This window comes from Corvus kubaryi, unplaced genomic scaffold, assembly GCF_017639235.1.
Source record: "Corvus kubaryi isolate FWS band 111438036 unplaced genomic scaffold, C.kubaryi_AGA036_p1.0 37396, whole genome shotgun sequence".
NCBI classification, from domain to species: Eukaryota; Metazoa; Chordata; class Aves; order Passeriformes; family Corvidae; genus Corvus; species Corvus kubaryi.
In genome coordinates this window covers 7,037,594-7,052,936 of record NW_024581135.1, presented here as the reverse complement: position 1 = coordinate 7,052,936, position 15,343 = coordinate 7,037,594, and the positions used below count along the sequence as shown (strand labels likewise).

Here is a 15,343-nt window from a genome sequence, read left to right as displayed (position 1 = left end):
GACTGAGGGGAGGCGCGGCCCCGCCATTCCCTCCTCCCAGCCCCCTAAAAGGGAATTCAAGCGTAACAAAAGGGGGGAAAGGGCGCGGTGGTCGCTACGTGCCGGAGCTACGGTCAGACCCTGCCTCCTCCGCGGACACACGGCGGGATGGGCGGGGGAAGGGGATGAGGCGGCGGGAGCTGGTGGAGGGGTGGGATGAGACGGGATGAGGAGGCAGGAGCTGGTGGTGGGGTGGGATGAGGCGGTAGGAGCTGGTGGAGGGGTGGGATGGGGTGGGATGAGGCGGCGGGAGCGGCGAGGAGCTGTCGGGGGCTGGGCAGCGCCCGCCCGTGGGGAGGGAAGGGCAGGGGCAGCCCAGGGCGCTGCGCCCACGTCGTCCCTGCTGGGACCGTCTCTGTGGTTCGCCTCCTCTCCTGATAACCACGTTATTTTCCAGGGATCGTTTCACAGCTCTACTGCAAGGAGGAGTTAATTAAGATTAAATCTCTGTTTAAAAGCCCCGTGTCAGGAATTCCCCGAACGCTGCCTGCCCGTGCGCTGTCCCGGAGCGCGGGCGGCTCGGTGGGTATCCCCTGATCCCAGACCTGCACGCCCAAGCTGTCACAGCACCCCCTTCCCAAAACCCCTCCGCAGGCACAGGTAGGCAAGAGAATTTTTATTTATGAAAGGTGTTTCAATGAAAATTTCTTAAAAGTTGAAAAAGACGACGCAAGTTTACAGCAGAAATTACTTAAAATATAACAAATTGCACAAAATATTAACACTGATCATACAATATTTCAAAGATTAACAAGCATGTGCTAAAGAAACTGTAGAGTCTAGAAATACCCCAAATATATCTAGTTTACAATTGCTGTACAAAAAGCAGTTATAAATACTTCACATCTAGAAAAAATACACAGAACCTTTGAAATAGACTTTCCCTTACATATAAACAACCTTTGTAGAAAAAAACCAAAAACACCCAATACAGGCCAATCCCCCTGCTCCAAGATATGTCTGAACTAGTACTGGTTAGCACCAACATCTTAGTGTGTCACAAACAGGAGTTGTTTTGTTTTTTAAAAAATAATTTTAGTGTTTAGAATTCACTTAAGATGCAACAGAGACCAGAAAAGATAACACAGGATGGTACATTCATAATTTGATGGGAAATGAGTACAGAGGAGGTGGAAGTTGAAAAGCCATGTTGCAGTCAGAAGTACAGGGCAGTTTATGTGGTTCTCATTCCTACAAGACTCCTGTTTGTGTCAGCAGTGAATTGCTTTGACCCTGATCTTTCAAACAGTTATGTGCATGATTGATGAAGCCAATGCCAGCAGTATCAGGCCTTTTAATCTATTCATTTTCTTGCCATGTCAAAAGTCAAAACCCTTTTGAAATAAGACACCTGTTGTGAAGTTGTAATAAGTGAAATGCATGTTTCCCTAGAATACCTTTATGGAATTGCACTAAAAGTAAAAAATAAAGTATGTTTTCTTAAAGGGAGTCCATGGAAGTTTATTAGAGACAATCTGGCAGGCTCAGGATTATGGCAATGCAGTGTTTCTACATACAGTTTTAAGACTAGAACAATTATAACTCTTTTTAAAAAAATCTACTAGCTTTTTTTGTTAATATTAACACCAATTTCTTTAAGTTAGTAATCTGCCATTACAGGAGCATAGCACCGATTTAATATTTATTGCTGTCATGTATCCCTACAAATATATTTTCCCAAGGTATTTACAACTGTACAAATATTCACAAAAGTGCAAAATTAAGACTTTATTCTGTGTATTCGTTGTGTTGGGTGTTGAGTCCCACACAGCACCATGATGCTGTCCTGCCTTATTGCTGAGTGCTGGGAGGTCGGAACACCCTGATGTGAGCACAGCAAGCCCGAGGGGGAATTTTCAAGCACAGTCTCCTCTCCCCCTTCACTCCACGCTCGCCTCCAGCTCCATTCCGCGCTGCAGTCCACTGGGAAGAGTCCCTAAACGTCATTGGAGCCTTGGCTGGTGCAAGAGGAGAAGCTGTCGTACAGGGAATCACTCAAGGATTCCAAATTGTCCACATCCTGCCGACCTGAGCTATTCAAGGAAGCTGCTTCTTTCTTTCCATTTTCTTCCTTTTGTCCTTCAACCTTGTTCAGACAGTTCTTCTCTTTTTCTAATGAAAGTACATTATTGCTGTTAAATTTATTGAGAGACTCCAGGGAAATTTTAGATACTCTATTCTGGGAATCTTCTTTTGTTTCTTCAGTTTGCTTCAACTTCTGTAAAAATGAGGGAAATATTAGAAGCATATTCCTTAAAAAGTTATCCCATTGCACACCATTAATTACCATCTTTCCAAAGTTCATAGGGTGAAAGGAAATAGATTGTTAGATGCTTAAGTAACTGTTATGATTGAATAGAACATTAGTGTCCATTTTAGGATAAATCATAACTTTAATGATTCTGCTGAGACAAATAAAGCTCCATTTATGTAACACTCAAGTGCTATTAACATCCTAAGTAGGAGACCCTGGCCATGCACGTGTTAAACATCTCCAGCATCTTCACGGTAACTGACATCCTCTCCTCTATGAATACTTTGGGGGGTATGTTTAAACAGGTATTTGTTTAAGTACACTTTAAAAATAAAAAGCACAGAGGAGTAAACAGCATTTTCTGTAAATTAAGGATGCAAATGAAACTTGCTAGGGAATAACCTCACATTTTGCAGGTATAAGCCTATTGATTTCCACAAACCCAAACCCTCTCTAATAGACAAGAAAGCAACAAGACAGGAAATTACACTGAACTGGGCCGTTCCCCACAGACCAGAATCAATCAGATATTGGCCAGGCCTTCTTGGAGAAGTGGTGTAATTCTGTGGGAACACTGGACGATGTATTAGCACATTATATTAAAAACACACAGTAGGATTGTACCAGAGTAATTTTATCCCTTTGTGAGCTACTGGTATTTTCAATCAGAGATCTGACCAAGGAATCATTAGGGAGCTGTGTAGGGAGCAGCTCAATAAAAATGACCTGCTGTTCATATACAGAGTGTTTCAAAATCTGAGTAACTAACTCCTCTTACAGATCATATTACCAGAGAAATACGGGACAGCATTCAATGTTTTACAATCAACATTCAATAACCTCCTGGACAGATAAGATTCAAGGATTCTGAGATATGCCATCAGAGTGCAAAGCAATTCCTCATTTTTGGTACCGCCGTCAGATGGCAAAGACAGAATCAGTAAATTACTGTAAATCCAAGGCATCAATATTTATGTTTAGCTAGAAAATGAGATGGCATTTTAAGCACACTCAAGATATAGCTTGGGCAGATGTGTGGATGCTGTGGGTCATTACATGTGCAGCTGTAAAGGGTCCTTAGAACTTTCTGAAGAATTCAAGCTTCAAGTCAGTCTAATGTTGTGCATGCTGTGCTGCTTTTCCTTGGAAATCTTTGGCAAAAGGAAGATAAATTTTTACATAGTTTGATTGCTTGTTTTGATGGCTAGTTAGATAAAAACTGAAATGCCAGTCCAATGACTGGTTTTGCTCCGATCTTGTCACATTTCATAAACTGACAATGCATAATTAGATTACTATTTTTGGAAAATGTTTCAAACAAACTTGAGCAAAGCAACAGGAGATCCTAAAGTCTTAGTAAATGAACATTTCCTGTTTGGTGCCTTAATTAATCTTGAGTCTAAAAGGTTCTAGGGAACGTTGTGTTGGATTCTAATTTTGGATGACAGTTAAAACTAAGGTCTTCAATATCTGTAATTAAAATGTTTTCTGAGCAAGAGGAATATAACCCTTGGTAATGGGAGCGAACACAAATTTAGGACCCTACAAAAGAGATTTTTCACATTTTCATCTTGAAACGTTCTTCCCTTTGCCCTCATTTAAAATACTAAAAGAGTTGTTTCACTTCTCTATAGGCCAGATGAGAAAATTCTCAGCCATGGCATCAATAACACATGTTGGCACTTTTTGCGTTTTGGAGTGCTAAACCTAAAATATTTTATTATATGACAGACTAAATGATGTTTCTTTGTCTGTAATTTTCCCACTTCACAGCTTTTCTTTAGATAAATTGAATGTGACTACTTAGCACAGACTTGGGACTGTGCGACTCAATACTGGAGTTAGTAAGGCCTGTGATAAAACTCTTATTGATTCAAATGGAGCCAATTTCAACTCCTGGGCAGAGGGAGCACTGTCTCCTGGAGAATTTGCAGGACTGAGCAGTTTGGATGAAGCATCACATCAGAGAAGGATTTTGGCTATCCTACTGAAGGATGGATTTACACCACAGAATGGACCAGACTGAATGCATTGGTATATTCTGCATATATGCAGTATCAATAATTTTTTATGCCTTTCAAGCACAACCTAGGCTACAATCCTACTTTAATCACACCCTAGAGTCTCATTTATTTTATAGAGTACATTAGAGAAACGGCAGGGAATAAAAGTACTCTACACATTTTAAGCAAAAACATTGAATCAGGTGAAATTGAAGTGAACTGAAGCCCATCAGTGAGACCTGCTGGCAAAAAGATACTGGGTAGTGAACAGTACATCTACTGTACAGTACATCAAGGCTTAAAGGGAAAACTAATTCTAATAGGAATAGCAAAATTTTTTACTAAAACAATCAACTCAGAAAAAGGTTATGGATATTTTTTGGACACAAAGTTGTTTTTTTAAGGTGTCCTAGTGCCCAGTTACATCCTTCTGTAAAAAACCCTCAAACTTTTCCTTTCTTTAACACATAGAAGAAAACTCATGAGCAAAAATAAAACTTTAAGCAGAGATATTAATGTAAGAATCCACATAATGAACAAATAATTTTCTCCCACAATAACCTAATTATGTTCATTCCTAGAGCTGAAAAGTCAGTGGTCATTTCTTTAACCTTGGTGTGTGCTAGAACAAATGTTAACCCAAGTTAAGAACTTTTTCTCTAGTTACTATAGATACAATTTGTAAAAAATTGCCAAAGAGTGCTTATTTAGATTCATCCATAATGCATTTCTTATTATTCATGGCAGTCACAAAAGCTGCTGGATGAATCAAAAGGCAAAAGCAAAACAACTATTGTTAGAATTTGATTGATAAACTGTGTATGTGGTTATGTAGTATCTTTGGGTTTTTTATGTAGATTTGCTATTGGCTGTAGCAGAGTCAGAGCTATAACAAAGAACAAGGGTTAGCCCAAAGATGTTAGCATTGTGTATTTTAAAGTAATTAGTTCATTAATGCATTTGAGAGCCACACTAATGTGACTGAGCCGCTGCCCCTGCAGAGTGGAACGTGAGGCAGGCGTGTTCTACATCCACGAGAGCTGGGTGAGATTCAGTAAGAAGTGTAGAGAGCCCCCGACCTCTAAGTCATGGGCTCCAGTCAAATCTCTCCTACCTCAGGAGTGATTTCTGCATAGTGAACAGGTGGTTTTACCACCTCAGCAGCAAGAAAGACTCCATGATTTTGCTCAGTGCTGCTACAAGAGCTAAGATGGGACCAACAGCCTGTGCTTGCTCTCACACAGGATCCTTCTCAGCAGTAATGCTTAAAACCATTTCAGCCTGGAAGTGTTGACTTCGCTGCTGACTATTCTGAACAGTTCTGTGAATAAGGTGAGTGCTGCCTCCAGTGTGGATACCATATGCTTTCCTAAATATCAATTAGGGGAAAAGACAAAAACATGTAGTCAGAGACTTTGGTCTATGAGAGAAAGGTAACAGAAAAAGAGAAAAAAAGGCTCAGTGCAGACAAGAACTGTGGTTTTCACAGTGCCTCTCTAACAGCTCTGGCCCATCACCCTAAAGCAGAGCAATGGTTAGCTTGCTTTACTTATCCTAAGTGTATTTTTGTATGGAAAACCTGTACCATTATGGCCTTAGGGTATGGGGAGAATTTGTTGTTATACGCCACTGTGTAGGTGGGGAGCTTCCCATGGCTGGAGGCTCTTAGCTGCCCAATGTGGGGTGCCTTGTACCATCTCAGAACAGTGACCAGCTGTCAGAAGAGGAGAAACTCTTCCTGACATACACAGACATTCATCACGAGTCACATCACTTTGAAATAAACCCATGGGTCATGAATCAGAATAATGTTTCCTCGTTGGCAACATCCTAAAGGGAATAACTAAAACCCATTAGTGATGTAATAAAATCTGGCATGTCACTTCAAGCACAGCAAATTAGGAAAACAAAACTAGCCTGCAGTTACACTGATACATTATAAATAGGTGTTATTTCTACATTAATGCATCGAATTACATTTTCTGCAAACTGTAAAAATGAGAGGTTACATGTGGGTAGAATGCCTTTTCAGAGCTGTGTGATCCAGGGCCAGGAACAACTGCAGCCCTTCTGAATGGCACAAAGATTCCTCAGGTGTAGTGGGAAGGAGAAGCAGGGAAGGGTGGGCTGGTTCACAGGCACAAAGGATCCCACGCCCATGTGCAGGAAGGCAAGCAGCAGCAAGGCCATTTCTTGTACGTGGTAACACACAGAAGCTCTGATTATCTGGAGGTCAGGCTATGCTTATAAGTCCTGCTAGAGCCCAGAAATAGCAATGAACCATTCTGCAGGATAAATGTATTTTCCAGCTGTCTAAGTTTAGTTAACCAGCACTTTAAAGGGCTCAGAATCAGTTACAAAAAAGAATAAAATGAACTCTATTCATGTCTCTCATGCATTGGGCAATTTAGTTTTTAGATTAACACAAAAGCAAGAAGGGCATTGCTTCAAGTGAAGTATAACTGCAGAACACTATTGGGTAAAAACAACAAAATTGCTATGAGAATTAAATATAGATCAACAAAATCAATACTTAATTGTATAACTCAAGGTCTTCCATTTCAGGTCTGATCTCTAATAGAAGACAAAAAGTATGTTCCCTTTTGTTTTTTTAGTTATTGCTCATAACTTTATTGTGAAGGGAAACAATTTTCTAGATTTTTACTTTTTAAAAATTGCTTGTTACTTTGTCTGCATATGCTCAGGGTAAAATTGATCCCAGGAGCCACTATTCCTTATTTTAAATTTCCAATTTAGGTATCCTCTAAGTCCTGTAACTGCTTTGTATATATGACACACCGGGTCTAAGTGGGATACGCTGTTGCAGCATTACACAGGCTCATACATAACCCGTTTAGTGGGACAACTTTAACATGTTCACAGCTTGTTGTGGAGCAGGTGCAAGGAGATACAGGGCAGTTTTCTGACCAGAGATGTACTGGTCTAATCAGAAGTGACTTCTCACTGAATTCTGTGGTGTCACATGACAGTTTGCAGTAGAAGGTGCCACGTGAAAAGGGCTGGGCTTGAGCTGCCAGGCGGCGGCTGTCTGTCACCCAGCCAGGACAGAATGCCATGCAGGCTCTCTGTGGAAAGTGAACAATCTCCAGATCTCATTTAACATCAAGTGAACAAGTAACGCTCAGCAGTGAAAACAGCTGTACAGCCACATCCAGGAAACTACAAAGGTGAAAGCTGTAACTGGGTGACCTCTACTGCATTACAGCTGGGCTAAAAATGTGATGTCTGAACTTCTTTCTCTTTAAAGCATAAGTTTAAATAATAGGATTAGCCTTGCTCTCCACTGTACATTGTCAGAAGTTTCATCTATTTTCTGGACTGACAGTAAAATAATTTTTGAAATAATGAATCATTTTTCTTTTTTCTACTTAAGCAGAAATCCCAAAATTATTTTGCTGTAGCAGACAATGGCATTCTCAGAGACATACCATCAGATTTCCATGACAAACAATAAGTGCCAGTTTATTTTTTGGGAAAAAATGCATTGCTAGGAAGCATTTTTAAGTTAATTGGTCTGTTTAGCAGTTAATAGGAAAGCCAGCTATACATAGGTATGTATCATCCCCTGATAGCATTATGGCTAATGCAACAATGACAACATAGTCAAAGTTTACCTACTGTATTTCAGAGTACAAAAATCTACAGATATATTTTAGTATCACAAGGAAAGCATTTCTCATGATCCTGAATTGTAACTAAATTACCTCAGAGGAAAAAAAGCAGATTAGCACAAACTGTGTACGACTCATAGCAGCAGATCTGGACAAAACAGCTATTGCCTAATGAACAGGTGGCTGGGAAGTTGAGACTTATGTTGTCTGTAGCTTGAGTTCTTGTGTGGTTTAGGAGATAAAAGACAGTTTAGTGAATTGGGCCTTATGCTTTCAAAAGCATAATTTTCATAAAATGACGAGGTGACTCAGTACATTCAGCATTCTGATGCCAAGATTAACATCCTCATACATGAATATTTCCTTGACATGACAAGACTGTTTGACCTGATTAGGTTTATACCAACCCTCTTTGAACTTCTGCATAATTTAATAAACCAAGATGTTGAGGTCTGAGTTCCCAGGCTTTTTGCCTTCTGTTCAGGTATGAACTGAATGGCACAAAAGTGGTTGTTTTCTCATAGTGCCTCAGAATGGCCAATGGCTGCATCAACTCTGCATGGACAAAGTTTATTTAAAAAGGAATAAGAAAATACAATTCTAAGTGGCAATACCTTGGAAAATGATAACAGTGCTGGTGCTCAGCCAAGTGTGTTGAGGGGATGTATTAAAAAGAAAAGCAATTAAACACCAGTACTTTCTCCAGAAGCAAAGCACAGCCTCATTCTCTTCACATTGGTAGAATCACCAATTTTGCTTCTCACAGAGGGAATCTACCCACTAAAAGCAATGCTTAGTGCAATCAGAAGCTCACCACAAGGCATTAAGGAAGAAATATCCACGGTGAGAAAGGAAGCTGTTACTCAATTGAACCTGATGGGCTGAAAATGAACAGGAGATGTATAGGATTCACTTTACTTCTCTTCTTGAGATCCTTTTAGCTTTACTTGTAGAGGGACTTAAATAGCAAAATTTTTCTGATTTTCTAGTGATTGAAAAAAGTCATACTGAAAGGTAAGATTGGTGACAAAGTTATTGAACTTGGCTTAACCATTTGAAGGTCAATACTCTTCTTTGGCAGAATTATATGAAGGGTTATTTTGCCAGTGGTACTGGAACTATGCAGTCCTAAATAACTTCACTGTTTCAGTCTTCATCAGACTGTATTTCACCTCACAGAATTTAAATATATAGAGGTTTGTCCTACTGAATGAAAGTAGTTACCCTTACCTTGATGAAAGTATGGCTGATTGTTTCAATAAGGAAGGGGTTTTATACAAAAAAGGGGCTACAATTTTATCCTAGACTAGAGGTTTGAAAGATTTTTTTTTTTGGGATAGCTACACAGAACTGAATCAAGGAGGGAAAAAAGTATAGTTTGAATATTTTTTAAGATCCAGTACCAAATGTAGTTCTTAATGAGACAGATTCCATCTCCCATTTGATTAAAGTGAAAAAATCCTCTCAAACTCGGTAAATGCAGGATTGTACTCATAAAACATATAATCTCACAGACATTTTCAGTAATCAGAGTAATTTTTTCTGTATGGCTGAACTATTCTCAGACTTCTGCTCCTGAGTATTAGCTGTGTTCTTACCTGTCTTCAGCTTCCACCTTTGGCTTTTTTGAATAAGACAATATATTTTGGTAGTTACAAAGACTTATCCCTCTCTCTCTTGTGATGCCTCAGTTCCTGGCCTGTACTGTCTGTGTGTCAGTCACCCGGAATACTGGAATTGGGAAAATGGAATTGCACTCCAAGAATGTAATGTATTTTATTGTAAAAGGTAATTGGAAGTGGGTAATGATCTTCCTCACTAGTAGTCCTGTCTTTTGTGTCCTGGAATAGACTCATAGCCTGTGACCATCCAGCTGGCCTGTGGATAAAAAGACAGAAGCAATAGAAAGAGAATCATGGAATAACAGAACTGTTTAGGTTGGAAAAGACCTTTAAGATCATCGAGTCCAACCACCGAAGAAGCAAGATTATATGGCAGGATCAAGAGCAAATCAGCAGTATGACAAAACCACGTGGAAATAATTCTCCTAGCTATGAAGACTGGCATGTTTATGCATTAAGAGGGCTGTGCTGTCTGGGGGGAGAGTTCAATGAGCATGAATCTCTGCTGGGAGACCTGCAGAGGAAGGAAAGGGAATATCCCTTCTTGCAAGTCCTCAAAATGATTCAGAGAGGTAGCTTAAACAAAGGAGTGAGTTCCACAGCAAATAGGGCTTTTTTATTTTTAGCCTCTGAGGAGGAAGGAAATTTGGGAAGAGACAATCTTCCCAGACCCATCAGTTCCCCTCTGTGTGACTGCAACACTCGCTGCTGCAGAGGGAGCCTTCATGTCCATGGTGCACACACATCAGAACTAAAGCTCTTCCAAGCTCTCAACAGGAATATAGAGGTCAAAATTTTAAAATTTGGAAACAGGGACTTCTTCATTGTTAAAAAATTCTGAATTAGCTTGCTTAAACCCCAGTCAAACAACATAGTTTATTTTAGGAGCCTGAAGCTGACATTTCCCTTTCCACTACAGAGTTTAATCAACTCTCTACATATCAGAGATTTTACCAAAAATGATTCTAACCAAAACCCACTGCCCTTTCTTTCCCCTTCTGTGACACCTGGCCTCTGAAAGGCACTAATGAAACCCACTAGATGTGCCCTCCTCTGCACCTTCCCTAAGTGAGGATTAGGGGCTGGGGCTGGGCAGCTCTGTACTGCTAAGTGCTCCTGGAGGAGCAGGGGAAAGGGTAGAGCCCAGGCTGCCTTCCCAGTAAATCTGGAGCAGCCTGAACCATGTGCGTACTGTTTTCTGACTCTGTGCAATGAGACTAGAGAAGTTCCTTTGTAATCAGAGGAAACTGGGACAGGATAGATGCAAATAATGATGCTGGTTACATGACTGTGCTTGCCACCTCTCCAGCTGACATTATGAGCTGCAAAGTTTTCAGCTCTGATTCAAGCAAAGCATGAATTGCAGATGGAAACCTATGTTTTAAGTTCATCTGCTATCAAATCCAACATAACAGTACAGTTATTTACATGAACTTTCTAAATTTATGCAAACAATTTAGCTCTGCTGTAGGGCAGAGTATTTCAGGGACAGCAGCACAACATGCACAAAATCCAAGACAGTTTCAGGCATAGGCTGCAAAACCAAATTAAAGTAGAAGGATAAATCCTCTCTTGCAATTTTTAGTTCATTTCAGTACAGCAAGTTGTATCAATAAAAAGCCCGTAGTATAAGTCAGCTAGAAAATAAATGCTATGAAGGATGTTCCATTTTATGTTGTTTGAATCTGATTAGTGATTAGTCCTGGCAGCTAAACCACATGGGAACAGTAATCAAGGTTTCTCTACTGCGGTTCTGTAACAACTGGAAAACACTGTTGGCTCATGTCCTATTCCATGATGGGATATTAACCTAAAATCTAATTAATATATGAATGAATTACGTTTCTAGAAACATACTATATTATAATCAATTTTAAGTGAGTTCCTAACAGGGGATAAGATGAAGAAAAAGCTGCAGAATTACCAGAGTGTCATAGGTTAGCAAGCATAGTCCCGGAAGGGACGTCCTTGCTAAGGGGTGCTTACAGTTTCCTCTGGGAACTGATAGAACCTATCAGCTGGCCAGTTTGAATATGGACAATTCTCTAAGCCACTTAAAGTTGTGATCACCTCTGTGATCCACATTTAAGAATAGGCAAACTCCCCCTCCAAGCTCTCTCTCGTTTCCGGCGCTGGGACAAGTGGCTGCAGGCCCCGTGTGGGGGCCAGCGGGCCCGGCCAGGCCCTGCCTGGGCCAGGCCGGGCCGGGCCACGGCCATCCTGAAGCCATGGACCTGTTCCAGCCATGGAACCCCCCCCCACTGCCTTGCCGTGGGCAGCCGGAGCGGCTCGGCTCTCCCCCCTCTCCACTGCGATAAGAAAAATTCAACATTCCAGCTGCAAAGCTGCAAGGCCGAGGTGAGAGTAACCCTTTTATTGCTATGAAGAGCTGAAAACCTGAGGGAAGAGAGAGAGGAGATGCTTAAAGCTGAAATTCTGTTGTGAAGCTATGATATATCAGAGTATCCTGTTGTAATTTCATGAAGATATGGGGGGTGGAGTGTTCAACTCGTGAGCAAAAGCACCTGCGCTGAGATAGGCAGATGCTGACGCAGCTGTAATTTCATGAGAAGTTTGGACAGGGAGAGATGAACCAGATGAGGACTTTTGCTCCAAACGGGAAAGGAGAAAACCTCAGTCCGTAGAGATGAACCAGATGAGGACTTTTGCTCCAAATGGGAAAGGAGAAAACCTCAGTTCCTAGAGATGCTCCCAGAGATAGTCCTAACGATGAAGATGATGAAGACCCTTTGCTCCCAGGGAAGGAGAAGGGCCTCTGTTTTTGTTTCTGAACGGCTCAACCTTAAAATTGTACCCCAGAAAACTTCAAGAGTGGACCCTCGAAAGCAGTTGTGGGAAAAGCTGCAAGTCGGGGGAAAGGACTCACACGCAGGCAGAGAGACTCCTCTTCCTAAATGGACTGAACAATATTTGGAAGTGGGTGGCTGTCTCGTTGTGATAATGTTTTCATAGCATGAGCAAGAAGAGACTTCTCTTTCTAAATGGACTGAACAAGGTTATTATGGAAGTGGTAAACAGACTGAACATCTTAAGGGTTGTCTTTTCACATTGTCAGTGGGAGAAGGGAGGAAGGTGGGGGGAGGAGGAGAGTTCTGAAGGTGGTATAATTTTTTTTCCTTCTTCTTTTAGGTCTGTTAATAAACTTCTTTATATTCTTTCAAGTTTGGTGCCTGTTTTGCATTTCTCCTAACTCTTATCTCACAGCAGATAAACAGTAATGAGTATTTTGGACCAAACCACTACACTTAATTGGTGTTTCCGCCCGGTTACAAACCAAACCCGCGACACAGAGGCTGATAAATTCTGTTTACTGTGACTGATGATTTTTATGGAGGATAATTTTACAATCCATCAAACTTTTGTCAGTTCAAGAATCATGCTGCCAAACGTATGCAGTAAATTAATTTTTAAATTTACATATTTATTAAAAGTCTTATTGAAAACAGCAGGAAGTAAGCCTTGTTTGAATAACAAAATAACTTGTTATTCTACTGGAAAGAAAACAAAAAAACCCCAACCTTCTATTAAGATGATTTTATAGCAAGGCAATAATTATAAACAACTACATGAATTAGTTAACCAAACACTGTAGTAAATAGCCAACCCAAAATTAATCAAGAGTTTAGAAAACCTGTTGGAACATAATCAAATAAAAAATGCAATTTGAAAGCTAAGAAATTCATGGCTGAGTTTCAGATGTGCTGGAGGACAGGTTTTCTAACCCAGGCCTGATGGCTGGAGCTCCTGGATTCCTGGGGAAACCACGGGGAGATGCAGGTGTCTGCCTGTGGCTGGAGGGGCAGAGGAGGAAGGGATGTCAGCAGTGTTCCCATGCACGTGCCCACTGGGATGTGGGATCTTTGTTCCCTTCCCTGCAGTTTTCTTTGGCTACTCCTGACACTGGGGCCAGCCATTCACACTCTTAAAACACCTACTTTGTGTGTGCAAAGTGCACACTGGGTACGTGCAGGGAATAGGCAATTCATGTCCTATGACGGCAGGCAATAGTCCTTTTATTAACTCAAAAACAAACATTGTTTCTCTATTATTAAGAGAATTAAGAATTAGAATTATTATAAATAAGAATTTAGAATTAAGCAGAGCAATGCTGGGCACCGAGATGACCACTGCTGGAGATGCAGATGAAAGCTCCTACAGCCAGGAGATTTATTAGTGTTGAACTTGCCTCCTCACTGAATTAAAGCAGTGATATCCATTTTGATTAACATGCATATCATCTGGCCGTGATCCGAGGGGAATTTTAGTTAATTTATGAATTTAGATGTGTTTGCTTCATCTTTTAGAAACATGTACATCTGTTTCTGGTCATGAGAAGCTCTATCCTACTTTGTGGCTCAGCCAGGCATACAAAATGTCTCCCACTGGGAGCTGGCAGGAGGCATTAGTGCTTGCAAACTCTCTGTGAGGGGTACAGCCTCGAAGGAGAAAACTCAAGGACAAGGGCTGGACAGACCTTTGCCTTTCCACCTTCAGCTTCCCCGGGTACCAGCAAAGTTCAGGTTAAGCATCTAACAGGACCTGAAAGGGTGGTAACTGCTTGTGCTGAGCCCATCTGGGCTGTAAAAGGCCCTTCCTAGGCTGTGAGGTGGTATTTTGGCAAGGCTTTCGAGGCTTTTTCAGAGAAAGGAGGCACAGTGAAAATATATATTGCGAACCCTGGTTCTGTGGGGTCTGACCCCCCTGTCTGGCTGTGAGAAAATCTTTGCTGGGAATGATTGAAGAAGGAATTTGGTGTGAAGAACCAGCATAGGCTCCTGCTCCCACAGTGGGCTTCCTGCAGGGGCAGAATAACGGAGTATTTTTTTGTGTTGATTTTGCTGCAATTTGTGTATAAAAAGAGACATGTGTGAAGTGACAGCTGCCACATGACTGGATTTGTTGGACAAATGCTTTAGGAGACTTATTGACCTTAGCAATGCAGAAGTGTTACTGCAGTACCAATGCTGCAAAAGTCAGTGAAATACTGGTGATACAGAATGTGTTCCTATGCCTAAACCACAGATTATAATATTGTTAATATACTAGGCCACTAGGAGGACTAAAATACAACTGGAATTCATGCAGACACACTGTACAGCTAATACACACTCACTTTTTGAAGCCCAAAGACAATACAAACAGAAAATCTGGATAAAAATACACAATAAAGCAGTTGCCAGACCCTACTAGTGAATGAATAATTTGAAAAAATGTTGCTGAAAATGAACAGGCATGTAATATTTATTGGAATACAAAAACAAAAATTCTTTTAAGTGTTGTTTTCTTAAATATCTTAGATTATTCAGGATTCAAATACTCCTAACAATGGAATAAAAATTTCCTCCATGCACAGACATGGTTAGGAGCCCTGTATGGACAGCAGGACTGCTGAAGGTGGCCGAGTTCTGCCCATGCAAAACTCTTTGCAGGATCAGGGTGTGAATTTGCTTCTGACATTTCGAAAATTCCTCATCAGAGGAGTGATGTGTTTATGGTTAGCCTTTCTAATGCAAGATCCCATCTTGAGCAAGAATGCTTGATGAGAATATTAAGTGATAATGATTATTTGCTTAGTGCTGCTGTGGGGCCTTCAAAGCTCTCAAAGCAGCCTGCTAACAGTACTAGATTAAAGCCCAAATGCAGCTGGAAGGTATTATTTATATTCTTTATTTAAAAAATGGGGAATTTAATAGGAAGAGAGGTTTAGCAATTTGGACATTCAACCAGAACATCATCCCTATCTCCACAGTCCTGCACTCGTCTGCTACGCTT

General features: G+C 40.8%; 1 protein-coding gene across 9 annotated transcripts in view; it reads right to left on the bottom strand.

Annotated features, from left to right (window-relative positions):
• Window positions 1-640: 640 nt before the first annotated feature.
• The window catches only part of NCKAP5 (NCK associated protein 5), a 380,196-nt gene continuing 365,493 nt past the window's right edge, over window positions 641-15,343 (bottom strand). For all 9 annotated transcript variants that reach the window (XM_042040728.1, XM_042040726.1, XM_042040727.1 and 6 more), the window contains one exon: window positions 641-2,257. In XM_042040728.1, coding sequence (XP_041896662.1) covers window positions 1,976-2,257 — 282 coding nt within the window. In that variant the 3' untranslated portion in view covers window positions 641-1,975. The remainder of the gene's footprint in view (window positions 2,258-15,343) is intronic.